At 41.9% G+C, this 22,133-nt stretch overlaps 3 protein-coding genes across 5 annotated transcripts in view; 1 reads left to right on the top strand and 2 right to left on the bottom strand.

Moving 5' to 3' along the window:
• The window catches only part of usp24 (ubiquitin specific peptidase 24), a 32,454-nt gene extending 29,511 nt beyond the window's left edge, over positions 1–2,943 (top strand). For 2 of the 3 annotated variants that reach the window (XM_005478911.4, XM_013267379.3), the window contains exon 67: positions 287–2,394. In XM_005478911.4, coding sequence (XP_005478968.1) covers positions 287–349 — 63 coding nt within the window. In that variant the 3' untranslated portion in view covers positions 350–2,394. Of the gene's footprint in view, positions 1–286 lie in introns of all 3 variants that reach the window. The other variant, XM_013267382.3, reaches the window with a different exon arrangement.
• On the bottom strand, positions 2,647–14,164 carry pcsk9 (proprotein convertase subtilisin/kexin type 9). The gene is made up of 12 exons (XM_003439744.5): positions 12,398–14,164; positions 11,869–12,060; positions 10,792–10,924; positions 9,579–9,712; positions 9,337–9,478; positions 8,540–8,736; positions 8,268–8,451; positions 7,541–7,717; positions 7,301–7,449; positions 7,044–7,209; positions 4,989–5,155; positions 2,647–4,907 (listed from the first exon to the last, which is right to left on the bottom strand). The coding sequence occupies exons 1-12, from the start codon at positions 12,569–12,571 to the stop codon at positions 4,713–4,715; spliced, it is 2,010 nt and encodes a 669-aa protein (XP_003439792.1). The 5' UTR covers positions 12,572–14,164; the 3' UTR covers positions 2,647–4,712.
• Positions 14,165–15,230: 1,066 nt separating this feature from the next.
• Positions 15,231–19,172, bottom strand: LOC109196956 (uncharacterized). Its single transcript, XM_025902684.1, has 3 exons — positions 18,277–19,172; positions 17,765–18,099; positions 15,231–16,399 (listed from the first exon to the last, which is right to left on the bottom strand). Exons 2-3 carry the CDS (start codon positions 18,025–18,027, stop codon positions 16,240–16,242), a joined length of 423 nt encoding a protein of 140 aa, XP_025758469.1. The 5' UTR covers positions 18,028–18,099; positions 18,277–19,172; the 3' UTR covers positions 15,231–16,239.
• Positions 19,173–22,133: the final 2,961 nt, after the last annotated feature.

Below are 22,133 nucleotides of genomic sequence, written 5' to 3'. Positions count from 1 at the left end.
CAAAAATGGATCATCTCATTGGCTTCTGTCAAAGGCTATAAAGGCAGTTTGTTACCGCCCACGGTTATTATTAGAGGTGGATTTGAAGCTGTTTCATTCTTCTCTGACTCCTGCTGGGGCTGTCAGGATGCCCACACAGCCCCAGATTGTCACTTGTGCTCACATAAAAACATTATAGATAATAGGTGTGTTGAATAGAAATTATAATCCTCCTGGCTCTGCCTAACAGATGGATAATTCAACTTTTTTTTTTTTTTTAATCCAACTTCCCTCTATTCTACCACAGGGGTCAGAGTCTCCCATGATGCTCGGCGATTCTAAGAGTGATCTAGAAGATGTGGACCCCTAGGTCGTCCTACCAGTGGGATCCCTCCAAAGGAGAGGCAGCTCCGGGAAGCCATTCGAAAAGGCTGCACTTTGCCTCTGATTGGTCAGGACATTTAGGACTACACAGCAAGCCAATCAGAACATTTGTCTCGGTCGCTAAGGCAACGAAGGAGCTATGAATAAATCATGAATTACTTCCTTTCACATGAGCCAAGGCGATGATGGAGATGCATTATCATAAAGGGCAGCAGAGTTGATTAGGGTGGGAAGTGCAAATAACCTTCCACAATCATGGATGACTTCAGTTTATCCTTTTATTCATTCATTCACTCAGAATGACAGCAAGGTGGAGGATGGGTTTGGGTTGTGTTTTAACAATTTTCTGCTCATGTTTGCCAATTTATCTACATATTCATATTGTAAAGATTTTGTTCCATAGATGTTATTTCCAGTGTAAGATAATATTTTAAAGTGTCCTGTGCTCTTCTCTCACAGTCATGCAAATTGCGAGAGGTCACATTTAGCTGCTCTAGAGGAACTTACAGACACATGTGTGTGTACTTGTACAGGAACACCTCCACATATGAGCACTTGGGAGGGAGGGTGGGTTTAAGTATGCACTTTATAGTCCAACCCATTCTGTTGTGATGTACAGCAGCACCGGTCAGTTCCTCTAGAGCCTCGTCTTCTTTTGCTTTTAACAACTTATATTTGCAGTGCCACTTATGCAACACATGAGAGCCCTGATGACAAGCCAGTCTGCCTGTGACTTGATCTTTGACCCTCGGCCACCACAGTGTAGCCATCGGGATGCAGTAGGGGGCTGGTCCTGTCGTAAGACGGTTCCAGGCCCTCAGCATATCTGAAACAAGCAGTGCCATGGTCAGTACTCTCCCTCCACTCCTCCTCCTTGCTGACAAGCGGCCTCGTGTTCTGGATTTTATTCTTTTTGTCGCTGTGTTTTATTTTCAATGCCACTTTTCTTTGAATCTGGATGAATTGAATTACTGCAGAGGATTAGGGACTCGAGCCTTATGCAGGAAAAAGCTGATCTGGAAGAGCGCAGATCAGTTGTGGTGGGCCATCAGTGCTGCCTGAAGGGGAGCTCAGGAGCACGTTTTTATTTTTAGGTGCCAAGGTTACACATGCACACAAAAACTAGAACTTCTGAAAAACATGCAGGCGTGTGTCACTCATTCACTTCGCTCACAAAGACAGAGAACAGGTCCTCTTCACCTCACTGTTACCTCTGCTTTATCAGGTTTCTGTTTTTTCCGATGGAGTTTACATTTTGCTTTGCCTTTTGCTTTTGTCAACCTTTGGAAACACACACAGAGGAGCTAAACCCAAATGTAGCTCTAGTTTTTACTGGAGAGCAACACCCATGTTACCATCATCCCTGCCCCCATCATCGGGAGACTTGAAGTGCCTTAACCTCCCGATCTCCCTCCCGTCTCCCCTCGGACACTGTCTCGTCACATCTCCGATGAGGTACGTCCTCATCTGCTCCACCTGTGACGCTAAACCAAGTGTCTCCTGTGGTCATGTAGAATTGCTGTAGGAGGGCAACAGGGCTTCTTCCTTTGCATTATTCTTGAAACTACTACAGGGAATTTCCTCTGTGTGTTATGACAAAGGACTGTAGGAATGTAACTGTTGACTCTGTGTGTGAATGGGGAGGTGGGCGTGGAAGTTTTACCCAGTAACACAGGGTTTAGGCAACACGACAGGGTTCTGATGATGGTAAAATGCTGCTTCTCTTCACTCTGCACTCAGACAGAGACACTTTGTAGATAATTCATGCTAGGTAGTTTTAATGAAGTCACGCTTTCACTAACATGTTTTAAGACATGAGCCTAAACTTGCTTAGCAGATTAGCCCTCAGCTTTAACAGGTCAATGTTTACAATGTAAGGACCTAGGAAGCTACCATGCAAAATGATTTTCTGTTCGAATCAACGTGCGATCAATCCGCTGGCTCCTCTGCATCTGAGGAGAGGAAAGACACCGCTTTAGCCCTTCCATGCTCCTCCACCCCATTTTCCTCTCATTAGATGTGAATGTCACATCGTGCTCTCCAGCACGTTTGCATGTGTGGCAGTAAGTGATGGTGAGGTTTGTCTTTTCTGCGTGATGGGAAAAAAAACAAAATCAGCCCCCACCCCCTCCCCATGTTGTTTGCTGTGTAATTTGGTATCATTAGTGTCACAAACACACGCCCCTTCACAGTGGCCAGTTATGTGCGATCTGAAGGAGCTGCATGCAGTCTGTGCCAAGTGATTACATGGCCATGGCAACATGAGTTGCATTCAGCCAAGAGTTTTGTTGGTTTGGCCCTCTGCTACATCACCACAAATACTTAAAAATAGAAAAAAAGAAAAAAAAACAACTCCAAAACAATCTTGTTTTAATCCTGGGATGCAGGGAGGGATGGGTAGGTGCGAGGTTAGGGATTGGCATCTATACGGGTTTTTACTGTCATTCAATTTTGAAACTTCACTTCTGACATCGCAAGACTCTGTAATGCATGTTAAGACTCAGTTTTAATTTGTACATCAGAGTTTGATTAAGGGGAAATTTGATATAAAATAAACTGGAATGCACAACCTTTTGCAAATATTGTCTTTATGCATTTCTATATACTGTCCCATTATACAACCGTAGACTGTATATAAAAGATGTAACTTTTGTGACATCACCATTTGTTTTGTGAAGCTTCAAACTGAGCGTTTTCACCATCTTCATCTTAGCTCTTTTAAAACAGATTACCAGATAATGACAAACTGAGGGGGCACATTTCAATTTATTATCTTCGTAGACACTAATGGGAACTGTAGTTCACAAAATGAACACCAGCTTGTCTTCAGCAAGGCTTGAATCTACACGCTAAGGTCTTAAACTCATCAGGAAAGCTTTTACTAGGCAAACAATCTAAGAACCACTTTCTCATTCTATTAAACTGGACTTCTTTTGCAACTAGAGGACTTGATGGTCATTAGAAAAAAGTGCACACAAATCCACACATGGTTTAATTTTTTAGTCCTGGAACCTACGTCCATCTTTTATATACGGTCTCCAGCACCTTAAAAACATTACCTGTGGCAACAATGTGGATACTGATAACAATTTATGCAGCAGAGACGATGCACAACAAATAATTTAATTTGTTTACAGCATGGGTTTCGAAACTTTTGGTGCCCATTTGTGTAAATTGCAATAAACAGCTCATTTTTTAGCAGGCCTGAACTTGCCTTGAGGCACACCATTTGGGAACCACTTACAGGTTACAGCAGACCAAATAATAAAAAACAAGAGCAGTTTCTTTTATCTTTTAGAAATCGTAGAAGCCTGAGCCTTCTAAGTTTGACCATTACAGCTCATGGATCAGGTCACTAGTTAAATGGTTACAAAAAATGACATAAGAAACAAACGCCAACTGAATCTTTGAGAATGCTTATTCTAATTTAGAATTAAATCTTTAATTTGTACCTAGTCTGCATCCTGCAAACAGAATTACACACATGAATTCAGCACTAGCTTCATTTACTGTATTCTGGGTAAACTTTGTTTTTATTTTTTCTTATCAGTCTTTGGTCATGTAGGTTCAGTCAGATAGAATGCTGTCTTCTGCCAATCAGACATTTTCATTTCATATGCTTCCCTGCGCTCTTGTTCACACTGAAGTCATCCACCTGTGTATCAGAACTAAGTCTCTAACTGGAACCATAAAGGCCACTGTCACAATAACACTCTGGGCAGACATGATTTTTTTTTTTAACTGGTGTCCCTACTGTTAGCCATTTACCTCATTTTGTTTGCACCTACTGTTTCACAAAATGAGCAAAAGGTACCTGACTTTCAAGCTGCCAATCAGGCTGATTACCTGCAGCTGTGCTGCACAAGACAGGAATGTCAGGAAATCAGTGCATACATAACACATGCTAACTGTGACAACCTGTGGTGCACATTATCATGTTTTTCTACTCTAAAACACACATGGCTGACACCAGAGCTTAACATTTTGATTTCATTTGTTCAGTTTATTAACTTCTAAACGGCATGCGGATGGTATACCGGGTAAATACTACACTATTATCCGAACCGTATGTTTGTGAAAGCTCTTTTTATTATAACTGTTTTGTAAAAAGATACAAAAATAGCTTACAGGTTGTCAAGTCACATATAATATGTGCACTGGAGCATAATTTGGCGTAATCCTAAAACTAAAACACACACGAACAGCTTTACAGAAGTGCTTTAAGTGAATATTAAGGAGGTTGAGGTGTCTCAGAAAAGTGTAAGGGGGTTTAAAACTGACCAAAGACAAAAATGGCAACGTCAAAGCTGTTCCAACGATGTTAGAAACCAAAGTGAGGTGAAACTGGATCAGTGAGGTGTTGCAGCTTGCTGCTCTGGTGGTGCGACACGACAGCAGACAGCAGCACCCGCTGCTCCATCCACTCCTGTGGCACCATACACATGGCAACTGTTTCCCTTGGCAACTGGCCCCAAGATAGCAGAGCCCCGAGAGACGGCACTGCAGTCTGTCAGAGTCCAGCCGGAAGGACAGGAAACCTCAACCTGAAGGAAAACAATAACTTCTGAGTTAACTTCCAGTAGCTGATTCTCAAAGTTTTTACTGTGATTTTTATTTCATTTCACCTGATCTTTGTCAGCTGATATGTTTCCCAACAGTTTGCACTCGAGAGATGGAGCATGGCAGCATATCGCGTGTGACGTGACCCCCTCTTTTACCGTGCAGCGCTTCCCCTGGCTGTGACGTGGATGCGAATCAGATGAGATCTCAGCCGTGGACATCGATGTACACCCTAGAGAAGAATCAGCTGACTCTTTACACACGATGAAGGAGCAAAGAACTTTAGAGGTGCTGTTGCCAAGCATTAACTGATCCTCCTCACAGAGACCACCATGGAGGCAACCAATGAGAAATGTAATGTAAAGTCATTTAAGTGCTATAATGACATTTGAAAAGCTGCTTTTTATATCACACACTCGTGAAGTAGCTGGCAATTGTGCTGGCTAGGGTTACATTTTCCTTTCAGGGTGATTACCATGGGAACAAGCATAACTGGCTTAGATATTCTAAATGCAGCAGCCTGACTTTGATTAAAAAAATACAGATTATATACCGCACAATACCTGAGGTACAACATTGTATTGCTCCAGTACATCAACAGCCACTAAAATTAAATTAATAGACTTTGTTTTTGCTTTTAAAGGCGGCCCACATTTCATCCCACTTCCTATATCTCTTAAATAAGTGTGAAGCTGGAGGGAGGAGTCTCTTGGCTAAACTTATCATAAGCTATATCAAAAGTGTTCACAGAGCTGTATTCAATCTGCCAGCTATGAAACATTAAACCATGATCTCTGATTACTAATTTAAAACAAAAAGATATTAAATAAATCATTTTTTCCTCCACATTCTCCCAGCATGACTCTGAAAGATGCTTTCTGGAACATTGTTTTCTTGATGTAATAGTATTACTATTTATTTTATTATTTTTTATTGTTGGTATGGATAAAATAAAATCTGTCTGAAGAGCCCTATTCACTGTCTGGCCACTATATTAGGTACAAATGGTCATGATCATAAACACATAATGAGCCAATCACATCATAGTCGAGACAATCTGCTTAAGTTCAAACTAAGACTCCTAACACACTGTGAAAACTAGCTGAAACTAAATTAATAACAAATATTCAAAATGAAATTTAAAAAAACAACTCTGCACCAGCATTATTTTTATGTAATCTGTACACATGTTCATGACAAATAGAGAGGACTTGTTAAATGGAAGATTAAGTCCAAATTAACAGTCTTTAACTACACCTCATCAACTGCTAATTAATGCAAGTCAGCTAATCACATGAACCCAGAATAGATGTTAATTTTATTTTGATTTTACTGTCTTTCTGATGTTGGTGTTCTATATTGTTACTGTCATTTCATTTGAATTTTTTTTAGCATTTATATTTTTATTCTTTTTAGTTTATGTTCAGCACTTTGGCCAGTGCTCACTGTTTTTAAAGTGCCTTATAAATAAAGTTAGCTTTGCTAGAGGGGCTGGTCTGAGTACTTGACAAACTGCTGAAAAGCACACAACAATCTCTTGGATATATGCAGAGTGGTCAGAAAAAGCCTGCCTCAGCACTATTGCTGACCAAGTCTATCCCTTTATGGATAACGCACCATGTCACAAAGCTCACATCATCTCAGACTGCCTTCTTAGACAATGACTTCAATGTACTCAAATGACCATCCAGCATGTTTGGGATATGGTGGATCACGAGATTTGCATCATACATGTGCAGCCGACAAACCTGCAGCAACTGTGCGATGCTGTCATGTTAATATGGTCCAAAATCTCTGAGGAATGTTTCCAGCACCTTGTTGAATCTATGCCATAAAGAACTAAAGCAAGGTAAAAAATGAGATCAACCCAGTACTAGCAAGGTCTACCTAATAAAGTGTCCTGTGAGTGTAAATATTTAATATATTACTCCTTTGATTTTTTTACGGTAATATTTTTGCAAAATTATGAGCTGATAGTTGAACTTCTTATTTATAGACACACGTGATGGTGTCATTTATTTTCTCTTCTAACTCTCAGCAAGAAAACAAGTAAGAGCTTCTCCTAAAATGTCAAACTGACTGCCTCATTCAAACTCCTGCAGATTGTACACGTGACTCACCAGTCAGGTGGTGCTGGGGGCCGACACACTGAGCAGCTTGTCCGGGCTCAGGACTAGCATGGACCTGGCACTGCAGACCGCTTATCACACAACAGCGGGCCACAGCATACACACCTTTACCTGCTGGACCATTATGGGCAACACACTCCATGCGTCCGCTGTTCATCTTTAAACACAGGGGTGAGGGTTTGTCTGTAGACTTATAGACTTTAGAATGTAGTTATTGTTGATATTATGGTTGATATAAATGAACTAACAGTGATGGTTTCCCCCACACGGACGCCTTCAGGAGCATAACTGCTGCAGCCCATCATTTGCTCCCCTTGACGACAGCGGCTGATGACCCTGTCGGTGCTCGCGACTCCTGACCTCTCTGACCACACTGACCGACACAGAAGCTCCCCATCTGCATGTAGAAATAGGAACACATATGTGAACCACATATAGATACTATAGATACTATAAGTCTGTGTGATAAAGACATGTGAGTCACTAACTTGGTGACGTTTTGATAGCCGGAGGCATGGCTGCTACCAGGTTTGGAGTAGTGAGCCGATGGCTTTCGGACAGAGATAGGAAGTCGATAGTGTTGCTGATGGAGTAGTGCAGCATCAGCTGGAGGACGTGCACTGGTGATACAATCTGATTGGACGACAGGATCACTGCTACGACACCTACACAGATAAAAACAAATTATGAAGCAATTATGCTGTGACAAACGCTAACGATACGGACTTATGCACAAGCAAACCTTTTCTTATGCAACTTTAGTGAAGATATCTCTATTTAAAGCACGCCGTACACATCTGTACACTGCATACTTGTGTGCTAACTAGTGAAAGTCTTCTGAGTGATCATTAGAGAGAAAACCTTGATTTGTCAGCGCAAGTAAAATATTTGTGGATGCACAAGTCAGTACTTTTAAAGCTGTTTTCAGAAATCTCATGCATAAATTTACCTGCAGGCTTAATGCCTCTGAAAATCATTGCGGGATTATCAAATATAAGATGTATTACAACAGGCTACCAACCCCAGGTGTTGAGACACTGCTACAGCTGCTTTCCCTGCAATGATCTATAATATGCAATTATATTTTTTCTGTTGTTTATGTGATTTTTTTTTTTTTAAGGATCGTTGAGTCTGTAATAAAAGAATGATTGATATACCAACAGCATACACAGATTGCTTTTGCGTGCACGTGTGTGTTTGTTTGTGTTTGCGTACCTGCAGTGTGTGCAGCAGCCTGTGAGGTTCCACTGCGGGAGGTGAAGCAGGTGCTGCAGTCACTACTGGCACTAACGATGTCGTCGCCGGGTGCAAACAAATCAACGCAGCGGCCGAAGTTGGTGCCACCTGCTCCCTGTGACATGAGCTGGTCCATTGAGTTAACTGCCCCCACTGTGATGACCTATACACACACACACACGAAAGGAGGTAAAGGTAAGGGTCGCATGTAGGTGGGCCAGAATGTGATTGCATTTTCAGTGTTAAATTACCTCAGGCTCTGAAGCAGGTGAGTAGAGACAGGCATCATCTCTGTAGTTCCCTGCTGCGGCGATGACCACAGCGCTGTTAGCCACCATGTCTCGACAGGCTGTGTTTAATGAACGGCTGAAGCCACCAGCAAAAGGAAGCAACACGACTACTGCATCCACTGGGCGGGCCAGTAAAGTGGCTCGGATATATTCCATTCCTGACAGAGAGGGGAAAGGGACAATCTAAAACCTCATACACTCAAGAAAAATTGGAAGTTTTACACTGGAGAAGTGGCCATCTTCCTTTTCTCTTTCAATACAGTTAATGAAATGAAAGTGTGTTCTAAAAGGCTTTAAAACCAGACTAGCAGTTTACAGCTGCATGGTTAGGGATCATTGGTCTCCGAGGGATTCATACTACCCATACTTATTTAGATTTTAACACAAGCAGTCTGACCTGAACTTCTCAGGCTTTAGAAGAAGAAGAGAGAAGTCTGGTTCTTCTGTCTGGTGAACAGAGACTGAAGAACTGCTGCAGTTGGGGTCTTTTTTTAAATTATTTTTTCTACAAATATGGGCATTTTTTTCCACCTGCAGCTTTAAATCAAAGTTGCTGTAAGAGTGAAACATGGCGCTCATAATGCAGATTAGAATTCTGTACACTGTAGATGATGGTGGCACTGCCTGTGCTCACAAAGAACCAAGGGCCAGAGGTCATAGTCATGCCATCCACATGCTCATGCTGCTAAAAATGTGTGAGTGGAAAGAAACTCAAGAGTTCTTCAGTACAAAGTACAGTTCAACAGTTTGTGTCTTACCTGCCAGAGCTCCTGAGATGGTCCCTTTACCCTGACAGTTGAGCACACGCACTAGGTTAACACCAGCCCCTCGAGCAACACCTGAATCAGATCCACTCACAATACCTGCCACGTGTGTACCATGGCTGTCACACTGACTGGCCTGTAGTGGAGCGAGGATTGAGAATGTTATTGAGCTGCAATTGCAAATACATAAGTGCTGTAGAATTGAAATGTTTCATTTGTGCGTGCATGTGTTTAACCTGTCTGTGAACTCTGACTCCATCCTCTTCAGGGGTGTTATTGAAGTCTGTGATGAGTACCCGTCCTTCAACCTCTCTGTGAGAACTCTGCACACTGCCATCCATCAGATACACCTGCGTCTTCCTTCCATCATCTGCAGAGGACAGATGGTGAATTTGACATGTAATTAGAAAATGCAATTTCTGAGGGAAGAAATCTTGGTGTGATTGCTGTTGGAAAGCTGCACTGCTTGATGGATATCTGACAGCTAAACTGCACAAATGGCTCAGATGTCATTTAAATGGAATAAAGGTAATTTTCCCAGTCCCATAAGCATTTAGTTCCAGTGACAAATGTTTAGGAAGATTAGGAAGAAAGAACTGGTTCTTTGAGCCCCTGTCCACCACAGTCTAAGGGCTAGTAAATTTAGACAAATTAATGTTTCTTGCATTGGCATTGAGACTTCTAGTAGATGATTACCAAATACAAGTTTAACACCCTGGTTCAACCACAAATATTATATACTACTTCATGTGAAATACCAAGGAACAGGCCTCACCTGGGCATGAAACTGTCAGTCCATTTTCCAATTATTATTGAGCCTCTGAAAATGTATCTGTATATAAAAATGGACTTCCCTAACAGGTAATGCTAATTTGAACGCTAGTCCACTGTGGCGGTGCACAAAGGCAAAACTACAAAAATGGTGTCTTGGCCCAGCAAGTTATGGACCTAACTTTAATTAAGCTTAGTTTGAATTGAACTAAACAACACAGATATTAGCATGTGATGAGTTCTTCTGAAGCGGCTGCAATTAAAGGTTGCCATGGTGGTGGTGACCGTCGGGTGACTGCTGGGTCATTTCATAGAAATTAAACTGAGAGGCACCTTTCAATATCTGGCTTATTACACAAAGACAGGAATTCCTTGTTGTTTACAGCTTGATATAATAAGAGAGATGAGACTGCTGAATATGCTGCTGTAGAATAAGCGTTCGTGTTATCATAAATGTGGAAAATGAAATAAGAAAAGTCTTGTTTTCTGCTGTTCTTGAGCTGTTTACAATAGAAACAGTGGGGTAGTTGTATATTACTCCAACCACCCCAATGTCTCCTGAAACTCTTAATGCAAAATGTTTTGTTTGCCTCGGTAGTTACATTGGTTAAGAGCGCACGTGTTTCTCTAGATTTTAGACGAAAAATACAGAGAAGTCATGGACAGAGGCAAACTTACTCGGAGGTCTGTATGTTCCATTTTCAGAGAAGCCACCGTAAGGGTGCAGTAACCGCTGCAGGTTCCAGGGGGCGCTCTGAGCAAAGATGGATGAGTCCTCCTCTATGTAGTGCACGTGAGGGAGCTTCGCCACCTGACAGGAACACAATCAAACTTAACTGTGGGTGGTAAGGAAAGATTAACAGGAAGTTCATTGTTAAATCAGCTGGGGGTGAAGGTGACCATCCTTCTTTGAAGTCTGTTTCACTGTTTCACGTTTTATTTGTGTATTTTTATTTTTTGACATTATTCAAGAATGCGCAGATACCAAAGGTGGGTCTACAACCTCTCAACTGTCAAGAAACTCTAAAATTACCACCAGCACTCATACTATACAGAGTTCAACTAATTCATGTTTTCTGTGTGTGTTCCAGCAAAGTTTCTCATTATTTTTGTTCAGCTCCTACAGCTGAATGATTTCAAATGCCCTACAAAACCTCTTTATTAACATCTGACATTTGATTTGAAATGCGGGTCTAAAGGCGGGTGAGGAGTTCTTTTACTTTAAATCTATACTTACTTATAATTTTACAGATTTTAAAATAAAAAACACATAAATACACGCACACCTCTCATCATTCTCGGTCCCTCTTATGCGACTCGAAATAAATAATCCTGAAAACGCCGCCAATATTTAACCGAAAGTAGTACACTTTGTCTATCATTCATTCCAGACTCCCGTATTCTCACTTTATTTTGGTCAAGTACGTCAAATATACACAGATTGCACAGACCTCTGCAAAATGCTGCAGTCAGAAAATCCATATTACTCCAATCTCTGCTGCCATTAACTCGTCTTGTGCCAGTATACAATGTTACAATGTGACAGTGTTATTCAAGACTATAGCTGCTTTCTTAGATCTGCCTTCCACCTATAAGCTCTTAGGATGTCTCGTTCGGAATGTCCTAACCTTTAGAAAATGGATCTGCTATGATTTGACATCTATTTCCCTGTGTTCCCCTTTTTGCCTTAAAGTTTTAAATCACACTTTTTCCGAACACATATTAGGATATTATCCAGTAAAGTGACGCAATTACCAGGTGAAGGACGTCACTACTCATTTTGACCAGAAAGCCACGCAGTGCTCCTGAGTAGGTCTGCAGGATCTCCACCAGGTATCCTCTCCTGGCTGCTTTGCCTCGCAGCTTCCTGATGGTCCTCTGGAGTTGAGACTCGTGCGTCCCCTGACGCAATACAACTATGTACTGTCCGGGAATGCGCCAGGCTACCTGCACAGTAAAAAGAATGCACCGCACATGTGATCTTCATGTCCACGTGCACAGGAGAAATGTAGCATGCGTGCAATAAGTTGGATTTTTATATATATATATTGTGTGTATTGCGCTGTTTTCACAATAACACATGAATAAGTATTTTGACGCTCCCAGAATGTGAGCGCACATTTAAATGAATCTGTATCTCACACTGGCAGCTTGTCAGGTACATCAGCAAAGATTGTTTGTTGAAATATTTGACCAAATATTTTACCTGTTTTTGGAATAGTGACAGGTGCTGATGACTGAAGATGCGCATTAAATGCCTTTGACACAATCACTATGCCATTACCTTGTTGCACCTGATGAACTCGGCTGCCGGGTCGGTTCCGGTTTCAGGATCAGTCCTGTCCTCGCCGACCAGGTCCAGGATCATCTCGTCGTCCTCGGTGTACTCCTGTGCGCGTATGGCCAGAGATGCGCACAAACATAAAGCCCAGCCAATCCAGGCTGAGGTGCAACGCATTCTTCACACCTCTTTAACTGTTCCCAGTAAAATGATAAGGACAGCTATTAAATTACACCACTGATGTTTTTAATTTTTATTTCAGTCTGACTTATCCTGATGCGTTTGTGTCTCCAACAGCCGCGTGCCCTCTGTGCCTGGCAGTTAAGATAACGCCTCCAACAATCTATTCTGATTTTAGGGGGGGCAAAAATCGAACAATTGATTCTTATAATTTAAGGCGGGGACTGGTGACGTTTCCGTGGCTCACGCCACCTCTTTTGTATCGAATGATTGTCCTCCGTTTAAGACACCTCTTACTGTGGAGGAGTCATGTTTCATGCTCCCCCCCAAACCACCCTGTAATTATTGCATGTCAATCTGAGAGACTTGTTGATGTCGTTTTAGCACGCGCACTTAATGTGAACAGTATGAGCTGTGATTGAAAGTCTAAGTACGCGTAAACTCATTCTCCGTGATTGTGCGCACTCACAGGGAGACCACGTTTATTTTTCATAGGTTATCTATGTTGTTTTATTATCTATACTGTTTTTATTTTTATTTAATATGTGCGCAGGGCTGCAGAATGCGACGCAAAACACTTGCGTCTCTATTTTAGTCTGACATTGTATCTACTGTACGCGTTTTTAACTTTGCTAACAGTTCTGAGTGCTTAGTTTCATACACTTCCATTCAAAAAGAATAAGAAAAGTAATAATTATTACGATGAGTTATATGTTTTTTTAAAAACATTTTTTTCAAAGCATGATCCCTTTACTCTTAATGAACTCAGGAAACTATTGCATAATACCCTCTGGGGCTCTGGAGGAGCCCAAATCCGACAAAGCTACCCGCTTGATTGTGTCACTGAGGTTGGTTTGGACTGAGCCTGAGGCGTTTCACACCAGAAACACCAAAGCAGAATGGTGAAATGTACATTTTGATTTTACAGCAACAGAGAAGCTGCAAAAATATCTAACCTCTCTGCTATACATCATAAATTCTGGCATTGTGGAATTATTCTGTTATTACTGGTAATAGACTGGTAATAACGCCCGTTTAGCTATGCAAAAAGTGTATCCACAAAGAGAGACATGCAGAACTCTACAAATTCCTGCTGCCAGTTTCACTTTGTTCTTCAACAGTTGGTGGCAGTAATGTCTCAACAGGCAGTGTAGATAAGCGTTTTGAAAAGAAACACGTGGAGATCTGTCACATCACGCAGGCTTATAGCTTATACAGCTATAAGAGCGCACAAGTTCACTGAGGGGCCAAAATGTCGTAATTGAATTATTGTACACTGTATAAATGCAGTGCTGCACTCTGTCTAACAGACACACTTTCATACAGTAAATAGTGCCATCTTCTGGAAATACTATATAACACTTAATTAGCTTTATTAAGCATTTCACAATGACAAGTGGTGCAAAACCGTTGATACATGGTCAGTTGCTTCCATTAGATGTAAAAAGAAAACAAAAGAAAGGCACATTCAAACAGCAAGATGTGTGAGCGATGCAGAAAGGAAGTATAAAAATTCATCGAGGGGACTCCTCACTATCCTGAGAGCAGTGTGGTACCCTGGAGGAGTCCTCTGGTAGTGTTGTCCCTTCCTCAGACCAGATGCAGAGTGGGACAGCTATGACACTGACTCTTCAGGGTCTCTGGGAGAAGTCTGACGCTGCTCAGCTTTTGGCCACAGAAACCTGGCAGAACCTCAGTGTGTCTAAAATTAAATCAGAAGGGTGGGGGTTGGGTGGGTGGGTGGGTGGGGGTACAGAAATAGAAGTCTGGTTCCAGTATTTTGTCCTCATTTTCTTACTTTTTTGCACTTCAGAGACAGGGTTTTGCTGAGCATGCACGTCTCTATCTGGCTGCAGGACACTCTTGTAATTGCAAACACTCATGCAGGAGTTGCACAGTACAACCTCTTTTTTTGACTGCAGCTGGAATAAATGAGGCTCAAGTATTTTCATCTGCATTAATGGTTTTCTGCCCTCTTGTTTCCAACTAATCTGCCCTTTTCAGTCCCAACCTTTTGTCTAGTGGCTCTTCCTTTCCCTCTGTTCCACTTTTCCTAACCTCTCTCCATTAAGCAAACAGAGAACAATAATAAAATGAATATCTACAGTGATTTAGTGCAGACCCACAGCACCAGCCTGCCCACACACACCGCTGCTGTCGCCATGTTCACCCACTACTCGATGGGCACTTAGCATTCTGAGCTACTCTGACAGACCAAAGGGAATCATTAAGGCCTCAGTCAACACCCACTTGTCTGTGGCCCATTAGGATACAAAGTGAGCGTGTGTGTATGTGTGTGTGTTAGGGAGCGTACCTTTCATCTTCAGCCATAGGACCCATGATATTTTCTAGGCTTTTCTCCTGAATTTCATGAGCCACAATGACCTAATAAACACACAATCTCCATTACCAAATCTATTTCTTCTCGGCAACAATCACATATTTCCTGTCACACACACACACACACACAGAGCATATACCTTAGGATAGCACTGGCAGAGGCTCCACACAGTCCCAGCGCATACCATAGTGACACCCAGAACGCACAAAGTGGCAAAAACATGTGGCCGCTCCTGCATCATGATGAAGAGGCCAACTGCCAAGACACACAGGCCAGCCACTATCAGTCCATACCGATACGGTTTCCCCTCTACCATTGCACTGCTGCCTTGTCTCAAAGTGAGGCACCTGTCACGCAGAAAGGAAAAATTCTTCTGGTACAGTTTCAGGGCTTGAAGGTGAGGGTGGAGAAAACTCAGTTAGAGTTCCACTCTGCTGCTTATTACAGCCTGCAGACAGCCTGCCCAGGTCAGGTATACAATTGCAGGTGTGTGCTTGTACCTGGTAAGTCACCTTGCCTCAAGCTGCTGGCAAAATGAGTCTCACAGCTCTGCTTGGGAACAGAGATTAAGTCTACATTTATGTTTGCTTCGATTAGAAATTATTTTAAATATGTAGACATTTACATTCTTTGCCTTTCTGGCATTAATTTTTTTTAACATAAACAATCTCTCATTTATAAGTGCAACACCACTCGCAGGGAACCTTGTGGCTAATAATTCACTCACATTTATAGTGAAATCACAACAGTATAAACAAAGCTGAGTGATGAACAACACTTCCCTGTTAAGGTTCTGCTGCTGTTTGGTAAGGCACTTTGCTTTGGAATAATCTACAGATACAAAGAGGAGCTGTGCAGCCGTGAGAAGGGGGGAAAAAAGAAAGTTATTACATGTGGAGAAGAGTGCCATGCAGCCACAGTAGTAGGTCACATATATTCATGCAGGCCAATAAAATCCATCCATGAACTTGGTTGTAAAAGTTGAGCCTACAACATGTTGGTCTCAAGAAAGCCCCCCCTTAGTACAAAGAGTAAAAGCAGTTGTAGTAATCATTTCAATTTCTTTCGCAATCAGTCAGAACACACATGTTTATTAGACATAAAGGCCAAACTGGGGCCCAGTCTGTAAAAATATTAAGTCATTAACCAGCTGCAGTCTGTCGCTGTTTTTTGTCTTATGTTTGGGATCAGCGTGTCTGTGCTAAGGCACCGAAACGGCCCACTGCAACGAGTTCACTGATAGCACCGGCTGTTCTTTCAAAGTCCTTGTGGAGAACCGCGGACACAAAAGGCACTGACATGAATTTAGCATGTCCACCTGAGCTTAAAGCTGTTCATTGCGCTCCTGGCTTTTCATCACTGCGTCGTAGGATGGAGGCGGCTCCATGGTCCACGGAGGCGGGGTGGACGGCATGGTGGGTTCAGGCTCTGGTGACCTGTTGACAGCGTCCGCCGACATCTCGCGACGTATTCTGTCCAATCTCCTAAATACGTGGAGAAAGAGGGCCAATGAGAAGTTATCAAAAATAAATACATTGAAAGCTCTGTGGTCGACCCTTACTTCACTTTTCACTTTAAATGCTTTTAGTGGGTTACATTTGATCTCCTTTCACACTTTCACACTCCACAGCTGCTTCTTATCTCACTGCTTTTCCAGCAATGTGCTTCGACTATAGGCGTTCACTTCCTTTTGGGAAACACATTATGTAGATAACATTACTGCACGTAGAACCCCGAATTCTTTAATCCCTCAGACAGTACGCTGTCACAATGAAGCGTTACTTTGCGTTTAGAAATACTTATCAGTCTGAGTTTTGTCAGCGTCTGGGGGGAGAAAAAACCCTGATGATGAAAACTCTGCTCTTGCCATCTCTCTTCCACAGACAAAGACCAGACTATACCTTGTTTAAATTTGCAAGCTATCATAGATTACTGCAGACAGTGCCAAGGGGAGTCATTTCTCCACATTCACATGTTTGCTGTTTTCTCCATGACCTACTTCTACAATCAGCACATAATCAGAGAATCTGTTGCTTTCCGGTTCTTGGCATGTCAGACTGCACACTAAAACTAACACAAAGAGATCTGTTCAACAAAAAGACACTTGGATGGTGTGTTTGTGTATTGTCTGGAAGTGTGCTCATTTGTCACCAGCAACAGAGAAAGGGAAGTCTGAATAGCGACAGGATTACAGAAAAAGAGAGGTTTTCTCTTTCCTGAGATAATGTTGCTCCCCTTTAGCAAAGTTGTTACAATCCACCGAATCCCCTTTAGTGCCATCATTAGGCCCATTTGTGGTTCTGAGATAAAAATCTCGACAAAAACTGGACAGATTAGCACATAAATTGATACACACACACTTCTCGTTATCATCAGAGCCGGATCATTTGCCCAACTCTGGCTTATCAAGTTCCTACAAAAACTAATGACAGCACTGTTATTTAAGATGGTCAACATGTTACACATACCTGCTGACTAAAAGCATGATAAGCATGTTTGCATGCTGACGTTGACACTCAGCACAGCCTTACTGAGCTGCTACGACTGTAGCTCTCTAGTATTGTTGACTTATGATGCTGTCACATGTTGCAGTGTTTTTTTTATCTTTGTTAGAGGCCCAAAACGATGTGAGATTATCAAATATTTTACACACAACAAACAAAAGCATGTCTTGTCTTCTTTGCTGCCCTTATTCCTAATTTATCATCACTAATGGAACTTTTATTGGAAACCACTGCTCCAGGATATCCCTCAGACTTTTAAAAAAAAATAAAAATATTACAACACCACAAAAGAACATCTGTGTCCAAACGACTGTGAGCTTCTGTCTCTTTCAGCTCTGTAGGTACCTTTGTATTGCCAGAGCCTGCTGTGGGCTGAAGCGTGTGCCTGTCCGTGGGTGCAGCAGAAAGTGTCCAGGCACCGCAATCTGAAGATTCTTCATGGCCATGCAGAGTCCACTGACCAGCAGACCTATGCCCCCCAATCCCAGGAACAGCCCAAGTCCAAAGAGCAGGCCTGGCGGCTGGATCCCTCCACCAAGGGCCATGACCGCTCCAGCAGTCATCATCAGCACGCCCAGACAAAGCAGCGTGCCATGGTGGACCGACATCTCCAGAGCTTCTGCGTTAAGGTGTTTACTTCTTCCAGCTACAGCTGTACCTTCACCTCAACCACAACCTGTCTGAGGGGAGAGAAACAAAAAGGCTCAGATGCAAGACTACAAAAGAGAAACTACACAGATACAGAGATGCAACATTACAAAATGAAAGCGACTTGAAGAGGAAAAACAGGATTGCGTGCAACATGTAAATGATCTCTCGTGCGTTCTCGTTGTGATAAACATCGATCCCCTCTCTACCTGATAGGAAGTCGCGGTGAGAAGATGTTCAGCTAATGCGTGGACTGAAAGTGTGACCATCACTCTTCTCCTTGCCATCAACTTTAACACGTGTGCCTGCTTCCCGACCTGTGAATAGAATGTGGGGAAAGCAGTCTATCCGGTTCAGTCCGTATATCCTGAGAATCCGCGGCGCCTCTCTCATGATGTGCTCCTCTGTGTCTCTGCTTTCTTCCCTCCCGGAAGAAGCATATCCGTTTTTGTTTTTTGGAGGGGAACGATTACGATACCGAAAATCTGTTGGATAGCAGCTGATGTCGCATGTTTGAAGAATACTGTGAGGCTTTCATCTGGCCCCAGCAGCAGCAGCAGCAGCAGCAGGGACGTGCGCTGTGAGGAAGTGTGTTTTTTCCCTCCTCACTAGGAAGGGTTTCGGTGACGAGGAATGGAGGGCAGGGCGTCCACGGGGTCTGAACATTGTCACTTAGCCTATGTTTGGGAAAGCTGTTTGCACACAGAAAGAGAGAGTTATAGCCCTCTCTTATACATGGGGCGATAAACTCTGCGTAAAGCAAGATATATAGGTAGGTATTAAGCCGAGTTGAAGAAGCGCCTGGTGGGGAGCAGGATGATCACAGCCTACAAATGAAATGCAGGCTGATAGTGGAGGAAACGACTGGCTTATTATTAATGATTGATTCCGAAGAAACTGAAAATGCAGCTCCGTAACGCACGACTGCGTTAGTAATCGCTCCATTACTGATCATTATCTTTGATCTAACTTGTTGCCTAAAGCACAAGTCTTAAACAAGGGTGTCAAACATGCAGTTCAGGGGCCAGAAACTACCCGCCCAAGTAGACCAATTTGCCCTACTCGATGCCTACAAACAGGGGCTTCATGATGTGGGGGGAAAGTAGGGCAGACTACCCAGGATGATGGCAAGAGGGGCCCCTGCAAGCCTGTAATAAAAGTTTTTTGTTTTTTTTTTCTTTTTTGTATTATTATTTATAAGTGATTAGGGTCATAATTAAATTCCCTGAATAAATCAGTTGGGTGACTGAACTTTGACTCCAAACAGATTAAATGAAAGTCTCAATGCGACAGAAACTGTGAGAGCCAAATGATGCGGCACTGTGTGAATAAAAGTTGCTCTAAGCAATCACTGGTATTGATAGTGGTCTCAACTGAAAGCTCAGCAACATCAAGCTGCATTAAGATTTATTGAAAGTTGGACCAGTGGCTCTCAGCCAGTATGCTGTGATGTAAACAGGGCATTTGGGGCAAGCCAGTGTGTTTCAGGCTGATAACACTGTTTCCTGATTAAAACATTAAAAACATTCATTTTGATAGTTCTAGTGAAACACCATTAGACAACACATCAACATATTTATATGCTCGTAAGCATTTTCATTATTATTACATCATCCGTCAGGCTACATCCACCATGTTCTCAACAGTCTGCTGCTACTTTTTCTGATCTGTTCTCTATGAAATTTATCAATCACACAAAAAAGTCTGCAAAGTGCATTTACAAATTCTTTTTGTACTTTTACAAATAAGACAGTATTTTGGAAACACGCCACTTTATGCTTATACTTGCCCAAAAAAGCTAAATGCTTTATTTTCAGTTATTACACAGCAGTGTGGCAGTACAGCCTTAAATCCTGTCATATTTGCTGGTTAATGAAACAATGAAACATCTGAGACTGTCAGCTTTTTTGTTTTTATTAAACAAAGTTGAAATCACACTCTCACAGAGACTGAAATCACTGCACAGTTCTCTCTTGAGTTGCCTTTTCCAAGCGCATAGCAGATACATGCATATTCAGAGCTAAACAAACAGTTCCAAGCTACATGGTGAGACAACCATGATCCTGTGACTCATGTAAGCTGAGGCCAGGTTTTCAGTTTAGAGTTGCTCATATGTCACTGTAGTTTATAATATAATAAACTGTGAAGAATAAATGACGAGCAGTCTGATACGCGGCAGATGACCAAGAACAGAAAAAAAATCCAGGGATTTTTTTTTTTAAATTTTACATTAGAATGAAAATGAACTTGGAGAGACAAAAGACACAAACATAATCATGATTAACACCTTAGTTTTGTCTATTTAACTATCTTTGATTGATATGTCATAAACTCAGAAGGGTACTTTTCTGCTTCCGAGTTTGAACTGTCCTGAAAAGTCCTTCTTGCGCAAAGTCTCCTTTCCCTAATTTCCTTGTTTAACTTTTATTCTATTTTAAAAACTAAAAGCATATAAAGGCATTTTTGGGTTGATCCACTCCTCAAATATTTAAAGTTGTAGATTCCAGACAGCACCTGAATGTCACATGCTTAAAGAGAAATACGTTTAAGGCCTCTAATAGTTGATTTCCATGTTGCACTGTATTACAACAACAGAAGTCATGTTAAAATGTTTTAAAAATGCAAACGCACAAAGGTATCCTTCTAATGACAGCAACTGTGCGGGCACAATAGGTCATTTTGTAACCCTTGAAACTCATGCAGCATTGCCAGTGAGCTGCAGTGGTCTATCAAGCAGTGGAAAAACTCATATGGTTAGATGAGTCATCGTTCCCCTGCCTTCACCGAGCTGATGAGTACATGTGTGGCACATAAACCGAAGGACTGCTATTCCCAGAGAACATCTGCATTGTTTGAAAGCCACAATCCCCATCCCACAGAGGAGGATTATCCAGTTGTCCAGATCAGTCAAACAGAAATTTAAAGAAATGATGAATACAGCATTCCCAGTACTTTGTAGGTTTTCTTTTTCGTTAAGTCTCCATAGCGCTTAATGTTTCTGGTGTGGAAAAGCTTAGCATAAAGGCTAGAATTTAATGTTTAATCTAACATGTAGCCTCTCATAAGATCATTACTTTTTTGTACATTTTGACTCAACAAAATGCACTATTGGCACTTTTGAGTGAACACGCTGAACAGAGGCAGCCACAACCATGGACGACTGTGCAGCGGCAGACTGCAATTCCTCAGCAAAAGATCCAGACATTTAGGTAGTCCAGGCACAGATGGGTGACTGCCTGCATCACATCCACAGGACCTGGCATTGAATTTCTTGTGTATAAATATATCAGTGTTAGTTTAAAAAGCCTTTGTGCTTTATTTTGGTCAAATAAAGATGAATTTGGTAGCTTATACATTTAACCAAGACCAGCACAATGGTGCTGTTATTCAGATTTTACTTTACAGCAACAAGGTCCTGGTTTTGAATCCAGCTGGTGCCTTTCTGTGTAGAGTGTGCATGTTTTTCATGTGCCTCCCTTTGTGAGTTTTCTCCTGGTACTCCAGTTTCCTCCCACAGTCCAAAGACTATGAAAGCATCTTAGCTTAATTAACGATTCCAAAAAGGTGTGACTATCAGTTTTAATGAGATGTCTGTTTCTTTGTGTTACCCCCACCTCTTGTCCCAAGACCACTGAAATAAGCTCCAGCCTCCAATGATGGATAGAAATTTAACCAAGTGGCAACACCATGGGTTGAAAAATGAAGCCACATGGAAGTTCATTTAAAGACTACATAAGGCTGGCTCCAAACCTGACGGGTCCCCATGTTGAAATGCTCATTGATGAAAAATGAGAACATGAGAGGAAAAAGTAAATATGTTTTCATCGTGGTAGAGCAGATGGTTTTGATCTTCATCTCTAAATCTCACCTTTATATCAGCTGTACATGTTAAGGCTTAAAGTTATCATTATTATTGCGGGTGGGGGTGAGCAGATGGCGCTTTGGTGTTTGGCTTCAGCTCTGATAATTCAAGTCACTCAATTGATCTAAATCTCTCTATGTGGTTTTGTGCCTTTTGGAGCATTTTAAGCAAATTATCTGTGCTTATTGTGCTGAAGTTGAGGCT

This window comes from Oreochromis niloticus, linkage group LG23 (assembly GCF_001858045.2).
Source record: "Oreochromis niloticus isolate F11D_XX linkage group LG23, O_niloticus_UMD_NMBU, whole genome shotgun sequence".
In the NCBI taxonomy this organism is placed as follows: Eukaryota; Metazoa; Chordata; class Actinopteri; order Cichliformes; family Cichlidae; genus Oreochromis; species Oreochromis niloticus.
Note: the sequence above shows the minus strand (reverse complement) of the source record. Positions and strands in the feature narration are given on the sequence as shown.

Bases quoted from the DNA above. Each gene is read 5' to 3' on its own strand.
- pcsk9 (XM_003439744.5), bottom strand. From the start codon at position 12,571: ATGCGTTGCACCTCAGCCTGGATTGGCTGGGCTTTATGTTTGTGCGCA. The intron at 8,737-9,336 runs GTAAGACACAAA...CCTCTCTGTCAG, and splicing joins CATCTCAGGAGCTCTGGCAG to GAATGGAATATATCCGAGCC. The intron at 7,718-8,267 runs GTACGCAAACAC...TTATCTGTGTAG, and splicing joins GGCTGCTGCACACACTGCAG to GTGTCGTAGCAGTGATCCTG.
- LOC109196956 (XM_025902684.1), bottom strand. From the start codon at position 18,027: ATGTCGGTCCACCATGGCACGCTGCTTTGTCTGGGCGTGCTGATGATG. The intron at 16,400-17,764 runs GTACCTACAGAG...CCACGTATTTAG, and splicing joins CAGGCTCTGGCAATACAAAG to GAGATTGGACAGAATACGTC.